Source organism: Schistocerca piceifrons, chromosome 7 (assembly GCF_021461385.2).
Source record: "Schistocerca piceifrons isolate TAMUIC-IGC-003096 chromosome 7, iqSchPice1.1, whole genome shotgun sequence".
In the NCBI taxonomy this organism is placed as follows: Eukaryota; Metazoa; Arthropoda; class Insecta; order Orthoptera; family Acrididae; genus Schistocerca; species Schistocerca piceifrons.
In genome coordinates this window covers 353,080,693-353,095,502 of record NC_060144.1, presented here as the reverse complement: position 1 = coordinate 353,095,502, position 14,810 = coordinate 353,080,693, and the positions used below count along the sequence as shown (strand labels likewise).

General features: G+C 39.2%; 1 protein-coding gene across 1 annotated transcript in view; it reads left to right on the top strand.

Moving 5' to 3' along the window:
- Positions 1-14,397, top strand: part of LOC124805036 (glutathione S-transferase D7-like) — a 100,938-nt gene extending 86,541 nt beyond the window's left edge. Inside the window, exon 6 of the mRNA XM_047265456.1 lies at positions 13,942-14,397. Coding sequence (XP_047121412.1) covers positions 13,942-14,100 — 159 coding nt within the window. The 3' untranslated portion in view covers positions 14,101-14,397. The remainder of the gene's footprint in view (positions 1-13,941) is intronic.
- Positions 14,398-14,810: the final 413 nt, after the last annotated feature.

Sequence of the window (14,810 nt, the reverse complement as noted above, 5' to 3'; positions counted from 1 at the left end):
AATAAAATTTTTCATTATCTAATGATTATATTAATTAACAGTATACCTTATTCCTCATCTTGACCATTGTTGCCGACCGCCTACATCACACAACCGCACTGGGCTGCTACTACTGACCGACCGCTCTGCATGACGACTACAGACTGAGTACTGCTCTCAACTAGACAGAGCTACAGACTCGCAACGACCGACTGACTGCTACTCTGCATAGCGACAACTAACTCGCAAAGACTACTACTGACTGAGAACTGCTCGCAACACTCGCGCGGTCAAGCGCATACTCTCTGGTCACAGATGCTACAATGCCTCGCCATCGCTGCTGCGTTACATACGTGTTTCAAGCTTTTGCGTCATGACGCTCCTTTCTTTCTAATGTTCTTTTCCTTATATTTGCCCTAGCCCTTAACTTCTTTTCGTTTGTGGATATTTGCGTTAGAAGAGGGAATTCTACGATATCTGCAACCTTGGCCAAACATCAATTCGCAAGGCGCAAAACCAGTTGCATCATGCCTTAAGTTGTTAATTACATTCTCAAAATACTTCATGTGCTCTGCCCAACTTGAGTGTTTCCGAGCACAACAAGTCGTGCAAAGCCTATTCAATTTTCTCATAATACGTTCACTCATATTTCCTTGGGGGAAATACGCAGATATTTTCAGATGTTTCACTCCGGCCTTATCCAGACATTCTTGAAATTGTCTGACAGCAAACTCTTCGGAACGCCAACGTTCATGAAGAAATCTTTTTCCAACTTTTCTACCAACGTTTTTGCATTTGCTCTTTTAATTGGGTATAGCCTAACATATTTACTAAATCCATCCACAACAACAAAAACATGGGTGCACCCACCTCTCGAAGCAGGAAGAGGGCCAAACAAATCACAAGCCAGTAATTCTAGGGTTTCAGTTGGCTCTAATGAATGCATATCCCCTTGTATTTTGGTGTTAGCAGCACAGACTTTCTGGCACACTACACAAGATGCTAGACACTTGGTAACACGGCGGTACATGTTGTCAAACACAACCTTCTCTTTTAATTTGGCAATGCACTTCTTTGCACCATAGTGCCCATACCTCAGGTGTACATAGTCGATTAGTAAGTCTACATGTTGTGAGGTAAAGCACGGCCTCCGCTCTGAAACTCCTACATTTTTCCTTCTAAACAGAATACCTTTATGCAGACTATAGTATTGCGAAACCTTAAGATAGTTCGCATTTCCTAAATAGCTCTTCGCTAATTTCAGCTGGTCATCTGCATTCTGCTCACGTCTCAAGTTCTTAATCACCCTCTTTAATGCACTTTCTTCCTTTACTTCGTGCAAAGCAAACATCCGTACTTCACTTAGGTCAGTTGCTATAATTCCCGCGTCATCACATAGCTCCACACTTCTAGATAACCCATCAGCTACCAGATTGTCTTTCCCTTGAATATATCTAACCTCAAGGTCAAACTGCTGGAGGTACAATGACCGTCTTACCAAACGAGCATTCCTCAACTTACAGGTTTTTAAAAAGGTCAACGCCTTATGGTCACTGTACACAATTATCTTGTGACCTAATAGATACTGCTCAAATTTCTGTACCCCAAATACAATTGCCAATGCTTCCAGTTCTGAGATACCATAATTTCTCTCTGCTGCTGTAAAGATCGACTTGCGAAAGCTATAGCCTTGTGCACATCTTGTTCGTTCTCTATTTCTACTTGGAATATCTCCACAGGTATACCATAGCCACTAGCATCAACAGGCATACAGAATGGTTTTTCAAAATCAGGATGATGTGATATAGGACTATTAATTAAAGATTGTTTAAGCACCTCGAACGCCTGTTGGCATTCTGCTGTCCAAACCAAAGGGGTATTCTTTTTCAGCAGGAGGTGAAGACAGGGTGCATTAAAAGCCTGATCACTAACAAAACGCCTACAGAAGCCGAAAAGACCGAACATCGATCTCAACTGCTTCTTGTTTCTGGGAGCCTCAAATTTTTCAATGACTGCTAGCTTGCCTGGGTCAGGCAGAATACCTTTTCCACTTGTCATATATCCCAAGAAACCTATTTCCTCTTAAACGCACTCTGTCTTTTCAATCTTTAGTTTCATGCCACCTCTCTCAATAGCCTCTAACATTTCCTCTAATAAAACTATGTGTTCTTCCCAGGTAGGAGTTGCTATTAACAGATCATCTACGTAGACTTATTTTATTACTTGAGGCTGGTCCTAAAACATGGAACATCACACGTACGAAGGCACAAACAGAGATATTAAGTCCGAAAGGTACCACACGGTATTCGTAACAAACTCCTTCGTACAAGAAAGCTGTGTACTTCCTTGAACTTTCCGCCAGTGGCAAATTCCAGTATCCACACGTGATGTCCATAGAGGTTAAGAATTTTACTCCCCGGAATTTTTGCAATAACTCGTCCATGTTCTGCGGTCTATCACTTTCCCTAACCACTATTTCATTCAACCAACGAGCGTCCAAGACCAATCTGACACTCCCGTATCTTTTTGGTACAACAACAAGAGGATGATTGTACTCACTAACCGCTTTTTCAATCACACCCCACTCTAGCATTCTCTGTATCTCCTTTCGAACTGCCTCCTTTCTAGCTACATGTATTTGGTATGGCTTCCTGAAAAACATTTGGCCAGGTTTCACCTTGAATTGACATTCATAACCTTTGACCACGCCAGGTCGATTTGAATATACCTTATGATGCCTTTTTAAAACCTGTCTCAGTTCTTCCTTCTGATTAGCTGAAATTTTACCGATTTCCTGCAATTTAGCTTCTTTTTTGTCCAAAATAATTGCTTCTTCTTCTTCTATCTTTAGCTTACTTTTACTTCGTCCCAATATCTCCTATTTTTCAGAAATCGTAAAAGCAGCTCCCAAGTTTCATCATTAGTTACTACATGTTTATCAATAAAAGGTACCGTAATTACTCCGGTTATCGGCAAGACCAATTTTAACAGGCTTTTTCAAAGTCAACAACACACTGATATTTCGACAAGAAATCTATGCCAATTAAAACCTCAATACTGAAATTTTTTACAATTAAGCATGGATGATCTATTAAATTACCATTAATATCAAAGGGCAGTAAAGCTTCTTGCTTTACCGTTTTTGACGCCTTGCCAGTAGCACCAATTATTCTTAGTCCTGATACCCTCATTACTGTAAGCCTGTCTTTACCAGGTAATGCAGCAAAGGAGGACTGAGATATCGCACTCACCTCACTTCCACTGTCTAAGAGACAACGTACATTGATACCCAACATATTCACTATTATTATAGGGTGGCTTATTCTAGGTTGTACAGGTGGTTCCTCAAACTCATCCAATAGTTCCTTTTGGATTTGTCTCCAACTAAAGTGATCGACATCTGTCTTCATTACATTTAGGTCAAAGTGTGTAGGGGTTTCCTGAACTACATTTTCAGCTGCCTTTTCCAGTCGGTCTATTAATTTCAAATCGAAACACCGCACGACTTCATTACATTTAGTTTGCTGAACATGACCCAAATTACTGCAGTCTGAGCGATTCTTCACCTCCAGACCGGGCATAACACTAGTTACAGCTAAACCACTTTCACTATTATCGTCGAGTTCCTTCTCCAGTGACAACTGGTCACAGCTACTGGATTCATCGACCCCCAACAGGCTATCCTCTACATTCTCACTTACCTCATGTTCTAAATCTATTAGTACAGTATCAATATCCTGCACAGGCACTTTAGATAAGAGCACATCATCCTCATCGTAAATATAAGCATGAATTTCTTCTGCTTCTTCACCTGACAATTCAGTATTCTGTAGCTCTTCCCTACCGTTACACTGCTGCGCCTTCTCTTTCTCTTCCCACTTAGAAAGCGTCTCTAACACGGTGTCTATCAAATACTGTGAGTGGTTTAATATTTCTGCAGTATCATTGGATGCTACCGACCCATCAACCGAATCCTCAGTTTGAGTATTCTGATCTGTCATACTAATTACTGTAATTACTGGCTTAGGAAAAACAACCGTCTGGTGAGCGCCAGTATCCTCATAGCCGGGAACTAGTTTTCCAGCCTCTGCCTACTACTGTTACCTTTATTTGCATTATAGTTAACTGGCACAGCATTGCTTTCAACACTGTTGTTTACTTGCACATTTTTGTTAGGAACAAAATTACTATAATTTGGATGCCATTGTTGGTTCTAGTAATTATTTGTCCAATTCCTACCTTTCTTAGGATGGCGAACACCTACTGTTCTGATGTTTACATTGCCATTCTGCTCGTTCTTAAAATTACTACTAGTGTTATTAGCATTTCTGTTATTACGTGCTTGCTCCTCATTGGCAGCAACACGCTCTACACGTTCCAAATACTCAATGAAACGACCCAGATTGTCTCTAGGGGCAGATATAATTCTAGTTTGCCAATACCATGGCAGTTTGGCTTCAAGACCTAGTATTATCATTTCAGGTTTTAGCTTTTCAGCCAAATGTGACAAACGTGAGATCCATGACCTGGCAAACTCTTTAATAGATTCATTGCCTGCATTGAAGCGTTTTCCACTCCAAAATTCTCTCAACACTTCATTTTGCTTATTGCTAGACCAATACTCATTAATGAAAGCTGTTTTAAATTCCGCTAATGTTTTACACTTCAACATAACATCAGCTGACCAACACATGGCGTCACCTGCTAAATGGCTTCTAATAAATGAGATTTTCTCTCGTTTGACCAAGTTGGCGGAATCACATCTTCAAAATCGTTCCAGAAATCTAGCGGGTGGATATTTTTATCTGGATCGAACCGCAAGAACTGCCGACACCCGATAAAAGCGGCGTTTGCAGCTACAACTTGTTGTATACTACCATTACCAGAAGTTACTGAAGCTACTTTACTCTCAATGTTAGCAATGTTAGTACTAATATTTTCTACTTTCATTTCAACATTATCTACTCTTTGCACAATATGAGTAGTATCAGTTTTGATTGCGTCTACTTCTGCTTGGCATATGTTTACTTTTATATTAACATCTTTAAACCTATCTGAGCACAGTTCAGATTCCGCCTCGATCTTTTCTGTTAACTTGTGCTCCAGCTTCGCATCTTCCATTTGGAAGTTTTTGCGAACCTCAGCAATTTCGGATTTTACTGTTTTATACATCTCAGAAAATTGTTGAGCAACTTTTTTCTTAATATCCTCATGGTTGTAATCAATTTTATAATTTAAACTGTCCAGATCCTCTTTCAACTTATTGCAGCCAGTCTTGAAGGAAGTTTCTAATTCAGCTTTATTGGATTCTAATTTATTGTCCATTGCCTCAAACCGTTTATTAAAATTGGTTTGCTGGCCACAATCCTGTTATTTACCTCAATTATATCAGATTTTAACTCAGCTGTCATTCTAGCATTACTGGCTGACATTTTTGCATTACTGGCAGCTATTGCTTGTAATATTACATTTAAATCAATAGCCCCAGTATCTTTGGGCTCCTCACTAGCTGGCTTTTTATCACACTCAGGTGGCGAAAAACTGGCTCCAACACCAGAATCATCAAAACTAAATGAACCATTGATTGATCAGTCATATCTAACTTCTCCTTTTTAAACTCTACCATCTCTGATGACTGTTTCATTTTTAATTCATCAGAGAAACTATCATCCAATAACTTAACACTTTCTGATTTCTGCTTTACTACAGGGGTCTCTACTATTGAATCGTTGCCCTTTTTCACACTACTGTCAGGAGACACTAGCTCGGATTTCACTTTGACATTACTGTTTTCATGCATATTTACACTTGAACCGTTGTCTGGATTTACAGTTCCTTCAACAGACATAGGTCCTGACTTAGGTTTAACTTCTGTTTCTTTTTGCGGTTCCATCGCCGACTGTCTTTTAGCGCAGGTTAGTAAAAATTTTAACAGCTTTTCACTTAACTTAGTTCCTTCTGCACGACGTATGGCGTTGCCAGCGCGGCGTACCAGGATTACTGATGTGACGCGGCGCGTTGAACTGCAGACGGCACCTCGACAACTGCCGTGTTGTGGGCGTGGCCCGCAACAGCAGACGCGGCTCCGGTCGCTCCGACACATGACTGCAGTGCGGCGAAACTGACTTCTCGCGATGCCAGCAGTGCAGCTACTCAGCGCCAGCTCCGTCAATCCAGATGCGTTGTTAATCCATTTGCGTCGTCCACATGCACACGTAACACTATCACTGTTCCATTGCTCAGTTGCGTGTCGCATTTCACTTCCGAATCCGAATATTTAAAAATCACTTTCACTTTTACTCAGTTTGTTTCCCGGCCGATTAGCAACATGTGTGGGGCGGCGGGTGGAGTAATAGAATAGATGTTTTATATTTATGCTGTTTACTGTTCTCAAAACTGACTCTCTAACTACAATATTGGCAACCAGAAAGTGATTAGCAAAACGTGAAGCCTGTAATTAGAATTCCTAGTGCCCACTTCATCTGAGAAATACATTTATAGCTACAGCTTATAGCTCTGAAGAATTACGAGATTGTCTGGGATTCATAATCAAAAACCATTTTCTCTAAAATGTTCACTATATTCTGAAAGTCACAGACCAAAAAGAATCCACACAATCCAACTACCAGAGCAGTTCAGAGTCTAATGCGCTGATGCCACTGTAACTGTTCAAATTAAATGTTTAAGTGAATGCTCGCCATAATTTGATGATAATGTTCATCAAACGCCACGCTAAATAATGATAGAATGTCTGTCCCGCGGCGGCACGTGAAAATACGACATACGCAAACTGAAGATAGATCATTAAAGTCATCCCAGAATTAACACTTCACTCGAAAACGATTTCATGGTTACGTACACTACACGCAGTAGACGAGCTCAGAACTTGCTCTTTGGAGATACGCTATAGCTATAGTTTTATATTATTCTGTTGAAACTTCTCACATTTTTATGATTATAGCGGATCTCCCTTCTACTTAAATTTAAACACCCTAGCTTTATTTGTTCGCCTACTTAATCTATCTTGTTTCCTTAATTTCTAAGACAAAACCCAGAAAATCATGAATTTCAACTAAAATTTTAATTTGTGAGATCCAGAATACTAAATTATTATGCAAAAGGAATCTAAATATAAATTTTTCAGTTTCTAGCTCTTTTCTGTTGCGCCAATGATTTTTACAGAAAAACATCCAAATTTCGAAAATGGTTAAAGTTATTGAACTGATATCCAACACATATTGATTTTGTATTACTCCTGACATGCTAGAAACGTTTCAGGTTATTTACTTCATTTTAAAGTATTGCGCAATATTTATGACGTCAGAGCTAGTTACAGCGGACTAGGCTGGCACACAATGGAAAGACTGATGTGAATTTTATAAGGCGTGAGTATGCTGCTTCCCTACAGCACATTGGAAGCGTGTATTCGTCATCGCCATTCTGGCGTATCACCCTGCGTGGTGGTATGGGGTCCATTGGTTACACGTCTCGGTCATCTCTTGTTAGCATTGACGGCACTTTGAACAGTGGATGTTACATTTCAGATGTGTTACGACCCGTGGCCCTACCCTTCATTCGATCCCTGTGAAACCCTACATTTCAACAGGATAATGCACGACCGCATGTTGCAGGTCCTGTACGGGCCTTTCTCAATACAGAAAATGTTCGACTGCTGCCCTGGCCAGCACGTTCTCCAGATCTCTCACCAACTGAAAACGTCTGGTCAATGGTGGCCGAGCAATTGGCTCGTCACAATACGCCAGTCACTACTCTTGATGAACTGTGGTATCGTGTTAAAGCTGCACGGGCAGCTGTACCTGTACACGCCATCCAAGCTCTGTGTGACTCGATGCCCAGGCGTATCAAGGCCGTTATTACGGCCAGAGGCGATTGTTCTGGGTACTGATTTCTCAGGATCTATGCACCCAAATTGCGTGAAAATATAATCACATGTCAGTTCTAGTATAATATATCTATCCAATGAATACCCGTTTATCATCTGCATTTCTTCTTGGTGTAGCAATTTTAATGGCCAGTAGTGTAGGTGGTGGTGATGGTGGTTAGTGTTTAGCGTCCCGTCGACAGCGAGGTCAGTAGAGACGGAGCGCAAGCTCGGGTTAGGGAAGGATTGGGAAGGAAATCGGCCGTGCCCTTTCAAAGGAACCATCCCGACATTTGCCTGAAACGATTTAGGGAAATCACGGAAAACCTAAATCAGGATGGCTGGAGACGGGATTGAACCGTCGTCCTCCCGAATGCGAGTCCAGTGTGCTAACCACTGCGCCAACTCGCTCGGTCTAGTAGTGTAGGTATAAAAATGTGAGAGCAAGACCTGGTACAGGCGAAGTCTCATAAGCTAGACGTCATGTATGTATCTATGAAACTACTCATTTGGGATACAGCATCAATTGGAGAATGTGGGTTTCGGTACGCCTGCAAAGGATTCAGAAGAATTTCAAGTGTGATGTTACGAAACGTGACCAATAAGTAGAAAATTACTTTTTTAAACGAAAAGGTAGTAGAGAAGTACAGTATATTCAAACCTTTATTAGTAGGAGAGTCATAATGGTTATGAAGAAGTTAGCCATCTAGAATTAGGTACCGGAGAAACGACGCAAACAGTAAATAGGAGGGGAATTATTTTGGACAGCAAAAATCATTGTTTATAGCATAGATTTCCGACGTCATTGCGTGCACCGTGCAGAAACAAACTTCTACAGGTTAGAAACAGGAGAAAAGGAAAACAAACCAGTTGAATGACTATGGAAGAAATTCAGTCTTCTAAGACTTTATTTCCTGAAAGAGGTATTTGCAATTAATTTTTCAAATATAATACATCCACTTGTCCCATAAGTTATTAAACACACATTCGATATAAATAGTAAATATTTGACGAAGTCATGTGACTGTTGATCTTAGCGTACGTGCAGATAATTTTTTTTTTCCAAAAGACGGATAAGTGTACTTTTACAAAAGAAGTTACATCTGTACATTTCCAACAATTTCATACCGAATTACAATGCTGAGATACGTGACAGTTTAATACAGCGAAATCTGCATCTGTTGGTAATTGTATGATCACATCTCTTTCGTCCCACAGCACATCTATTCAAATACATTGAAAGCATGTAAATTTCATTATGTTTCAAAAAACACATGGTGGAACTTGTTGCCATTAATGTATTAGCCCCACTGTTTGTTAAGCTACTTTATATCGTGATGGATGCATTATAACCACCCACTACACTTTTGGCTAATTAGGACTGAAATGGACCGTGTACCTCACGTTTCCTGTTGCACATGGCGGGCATCTATCCGAAGAATAAATGAAATCCGTGAAATGTTGGTGCAGTTATAACCGAATCACCGTTGCTCTGTATTTGGAGCAATGACGACAAGAAGTAAAAACTATGTTAACGTTAAATGAATTTGGCTGCAAGGAATTACAGTAATTAGCTTAATTTGAAAAGTGATATAAGTTTAATTGATGAATTAAAGAAAATTAATGGTTTATACTCACTGTCCGCTAATGGTGAAAAACTTGATAAAAATGTTTGGTTTTGTCGTAAGGCGAAAACAGTAAAAAAAATTGATAAATATTGCTCCAGCGTGATATCAAATGGATATGTCACAGAGAAAAAACTCTTTCAGTTACATACCAGCTCATGGAAATCAATTAGTAGTAATCAAAGAACATAATTCATTAGTAATAAAAAATTTGGAAATGCAAAAATTCGTGAGGTCATTCACTGTAACGGTTACTGTCTTTCATTTTATTCAAAAGTTATTTGTGTTTTGTTCATTATTGAATGCTGTCATTTAGCTTATAATTTATCGTAGTGACAGCATCATTCAACAATCACTTTCCTGTGAGTTACAGTAACGTAATTTGCGAAGTTAAAAGTTTGATTGCGAAAGAATGGAAAAGTTCGTGGTATGATTTTACTGACTCATTGGTTTCTATTAACGTCAGCTTTTATTACTATTCTTTAACAAGTACTGCTAATTACTTTGTGCAATTACTACCATTATTTGCTCAAGACTTTAGCACACATTTCTTACTGATTGCACTTGCGTAAAAATGAAAACCTCCTTATTCATGAAAAAGTACAATAAGAAACTGTGTTTTACTGAATTTTACTTTGTTAAGCAATGTCTTTCACAATAAGTTTTACTGGAGTGAAGCACTTAAGTAATTAATAATTGTTTTGCCTAATATTGAATTTTTAATTTTTGTTATTTCTTTAAAAAACTGTATAATAGTTCCTCAATCATCAGAAACTCTCAGATCATCAGTAATGGATAGAACAGATCCTCCGTAGGTATTTTGTCTTAAGTAAAAGTGAAGATCATCACTGTGGTGTATTTCGGTATTACTGAAACACAAAATGAACTGTGACGCTGGCAAAGTCTGACCAAGTAAGTGGTTGGATCTTAATTCAGGGTGAGATGTCGTTAGTGCAATGTAAGGTATTGTTGGTTGACAATGTGCAGCACAGGCTGATCTTCCTGTAACTCCGTAACAAATGATATTGGGCGAATAGTACTCTTCATGTTAATTTGCATCCTCTTGCAGTAATTGTACTGTTCCCAGTTACTGCCATATACTCGGCCAGCCCTCACCAAATGTATGCTGTGCCATTGCATACTTTAGCACCTCAGCTTTCGACCATTTTCCAACAACAACAAAAAATGGAAGGAGAATCACAGCTTCACTCAACTCGACTGTCTCTCTCAACATTTCCCCCCCCCCCCCCCCTGCCTTCTCCTCTGCACGGTAATGAACTGCTGGCGCACAGCGATAATGCAACTACCAGTTCACTAGAATCTCTGACAATTCGCATCGCCCTGTCTAAACCCAGCGTATCTACTTACAACTAGTACTTATTTATCTTTACTATGAGGAAACATTCAATTTCATCGGACATGTCCGAAAGAATAAGACACCAAACACTCATATAACTGATTCGTCTAGAAGGGCAAAGGACCACTACATTCAGTGCGGATGCACAAGTACGTCCGGCGTCCTGGGACTCGCAGAGTAGCGAGCACGGAGGAAACGGACAGGGACTGCAGATGGGTGGTGCTTGGTGGGAATCTAGGTCTGCTATGAGACGTGCTGAGTTAGTCCGTGCAGTTACAATAACGCTCTGCCCCGGATGGCGCAGTGGTTAACGCACCTCCCTAGTAGGCAGGAGATGCTGGGTTCGAAACCCCATCTAGTAGACATTTTCATTTGTTGCCTCTGGTTCCGCATAATGTCCCAATGCAGCTGACATCAGTAATACCATTCCTTTCTTTCCCAATCTCCCACCTTGACCTTCACTTATTTACAAACTTTGATTCATAGAAAAAATACATCGAAAAGTAAAACTGCAAGGAAAAAATTCGATAGTCCACAGAGTTTTTCTGTTACATTACAACACGCTTAATTAATGATTGAAATGCACTACAATGTGTCACTTTAATCAGTAAAAAATAAAAGTATTAGATGTAATTAAAGTGCATATAATTATTTGTTATTTCCATGAAACTGGTCTATTTTGGGCCACAGTTAAATAGATTGAGGTTACTCTTGACAAAATTAAATCTCAAACATTTAATGCCTTTTTATCAGACACTAAGATTAAAGAAAACGTTAATATACCCATCACACTAATGACGAACTCCAGTGATCCGCCTGTTAATGGTGTTGGGTATTACACCAAGAAGAAGAAGAAGAAGAAGACTGAGCAGTTTGCTGTTTTTGTGTTAAGAGGATAGAATAAAACTGGATCAGGCATATAATGGCAAAGACTCTGACTGATAACCACTGGGTCCACTCAGAAATAGTCTTGAGCGACTTTCCAGTAGAAACAGAAATGAAATAGAAATGTCTCCCGTAACAGCCGGAAAAAGGGCTACATGTCTGTCTCCTCACTGTCCCGGCATTCTGCAGACTTTGTTGTAGGCGTTTCCTAAAGTTTTATTCGAGAGCTCTGATTATTTGCCATTTGTCATTTGAATTGCATTTTATCAGCTTTCAGAAATCTTAGGTAATGTCCTCTTTTTCCATGTTAAAGGAAACAGACACTTACCAAAAAATATCTGTTCTAAAAGCAGTCTGTTTAAATTGACGAATTCTCACTGGATCTGCAACGTCTGTTACCTTGCCATTCTCAGCCTGTTCCATTGATTATTGTTGACGCATTGATCAACAGGAAGCCATGCCGCCGAACCCAAGCCTCCAATAGCACTCTTGAGGAAGAACCTATAGCGTCATTTCCTGGCGAGCTTCTTTCCTCTGTCTCTCTGACGCACCCCTACAACAGTGTGTGTGCGAAAAATGGTTTGATTCTGGTTCCATTCCAGAATGCTCTATGCAATCCTCTTCATCCCTGCTTAATTACTGCAACCTACATCCATCTGAATCTGCTGACTGTATTCAACCCTTAGTGCCCCTCTACAATCCTCTTCCCACCCCCACACTCCTCTCTCTCTCTCTCTCTCTCTCTCTCTCTCTCTCTCTCTCTCTCTCACACACACACACACACACACACACACACACACACACACTCATTTCTGTTATCAAACTGACAATTCCTTCATGCCTCGGATGTGTTCTCTCAACTGATCTCTTCTTACAGCTGAGCTGTGCCATTAATTTATTTTCTCCCCAAATTTGTTTGTCCTCATTAGTTTTTGATTATTCCATCTCATCTTGAACACTTTTCTGTAGCATGTTGTTTCAAAAGCTACAGTTCTCTTCTTGTCCGAACTGTTTATCATCCACATTTCACTTCTGTGCAAGTCAACATGTACACAAAAAGGATAACTGACAAGAATTGCTCGTCCAGTATAACTGAGTCATTTATCATCAATGTGCTACGCTCTTCATACTAGAAAAATTATAAATGTAACTAAAAGCAAAAAAATTGCAGTTTTGAAAAAAAGCTCTTGCTTTTCTAGCTACTTTGAGTATTTAGCACTAACTGATACTGCTTAATTAAAAATTTATTTTTATTAACATGTCATGAGGTACCTGAGATTCTGTTTATCCAGTGTTTTGTCATCTGAAATGTATTGTGAGTTACAGAGGGTTGACAATCAAGCAGCTTTTTTTTATAGATGTCTGGATGTATCTAGTTTGAACTGTTACCAAGTAGCAAGAGCTCCTGAAAGTGTACCAAAGCAATCTGGAGTTCTAACGACACAACGTGGAAGTATCTAATGGAGTGTTTCAGTTACGAAAATATTAGCAAAACTACATAAAGGATGGTCAGTTGACGAATTGCTATTTGTTTCAAATATAAGTATCTTAGTTACCAATAAATGCAACTGTATCGTCACATATTCCTGTAAAAGCTTTTCTCATTTATTCACTAAATTGATGCAAATGCCAGGAACGGAAATTTTGTGCCGAACGACCACCTAAGCCGACCTGTTTTTATCGTCACTGAGGATAACTCTTACTTTTGAACACTACTACCAGATGTTCTCCCACGGTGTATGTACATCGGAGTAGCACACTTTATGAACTTACCCTGCCACCAGAAAATAAATAAACAGATAAATATAAATAAAATTTGAAATAGATTCACTTAAACGTAACCATGCCTTCAGAATACCACTGATTTTCATTTGTCACAACACACTCACATTTTGCAGGCTAAACATTTCTGAATCCATTTCATCGCTGTTGTCTCATGTACTCACAATTGACTGATTTAATCCAAATTTATTCCATTGATTTCATTTTACTAACCTAGTTCAGTTGAGAAGGAAACGAAATTTTAGTTTCTTCTCTAAATGACTTATTGGTCAGTGCATCAGAAATAATAAACCGTTGAAGGACCTCGGGAATATATTGTAAAGATTTCCTGTAACATAAAGCACTTTACCATTATTGTTTTAGATTTACTAATATCATAACAATATGTTGGTTCTCAAGGCATAGTGACACAGCTAATTTTTGTTTTACAGGCAATGGGAGTAGTCCTTGATGCATACCCAAAGATAAGGGAGTGGCTGCAACGATGTAACAGCACCATCCCCCACTTTGAGGAGGAAAATAAGGAAGGACTGAAGGATGTCACAGAAGCCATTAAAAGCAGAGTGACTTATAATGTATATGCGCCGTAACCATGAGGCTTCAAATATCTGTATTTGAAAGTCAGTTACTTATCAGTATGACTGGAGTATTCTTTTGATTATAAATTGCTTACTACCTTTTTTACTATATATTTACTGCTGTCTTTGCTTCCAAGTTTTGGTTTCATTGTTTCAGCTTCTCATGCTTATTGAAAGAAAACAAATCATTGGGACCTAAATAATTAGCAATGACATATTTTAATGAAATTCTATAGCACTAAAATTTATGTATGTAAAAAGTAGATTTATCATTCTTACCATTACCGTACAAAAATAAAACAAGTTTGAAGTGACACCCAAAACTGACAAAGTCAAATTTGTGATATTCATTCGTATCATTGGATGTGTAAATTTATTTAACGAAGTATGTTCTGAGAATAATTCTTTCCCAGTTGTTGAATAATTCCTCTTAAGTTACACCTTTCTTTGATTTCGCATTCAGTGGTTTTCCAATCTCTGCAGACACCTGGACAAATTTTCGGTAATAATTACCCAACCCAATAAATGACTGCAATTGTATAGCTGTGTGTGGTGTTGCAAAGTCATGTACAGCAGAAGTGAGGTGAGGATTGGTCCTCATTCTATCCTAGTAGATAATTAGCCCTGTGCAATTCACCTGTGCGTGAGCAAAATGACGGCTGTTAATGGTAAGTGTGAGACGTGCAGATTTTAACCTGTCAAACGCTTTTTCTAGTCGTTCT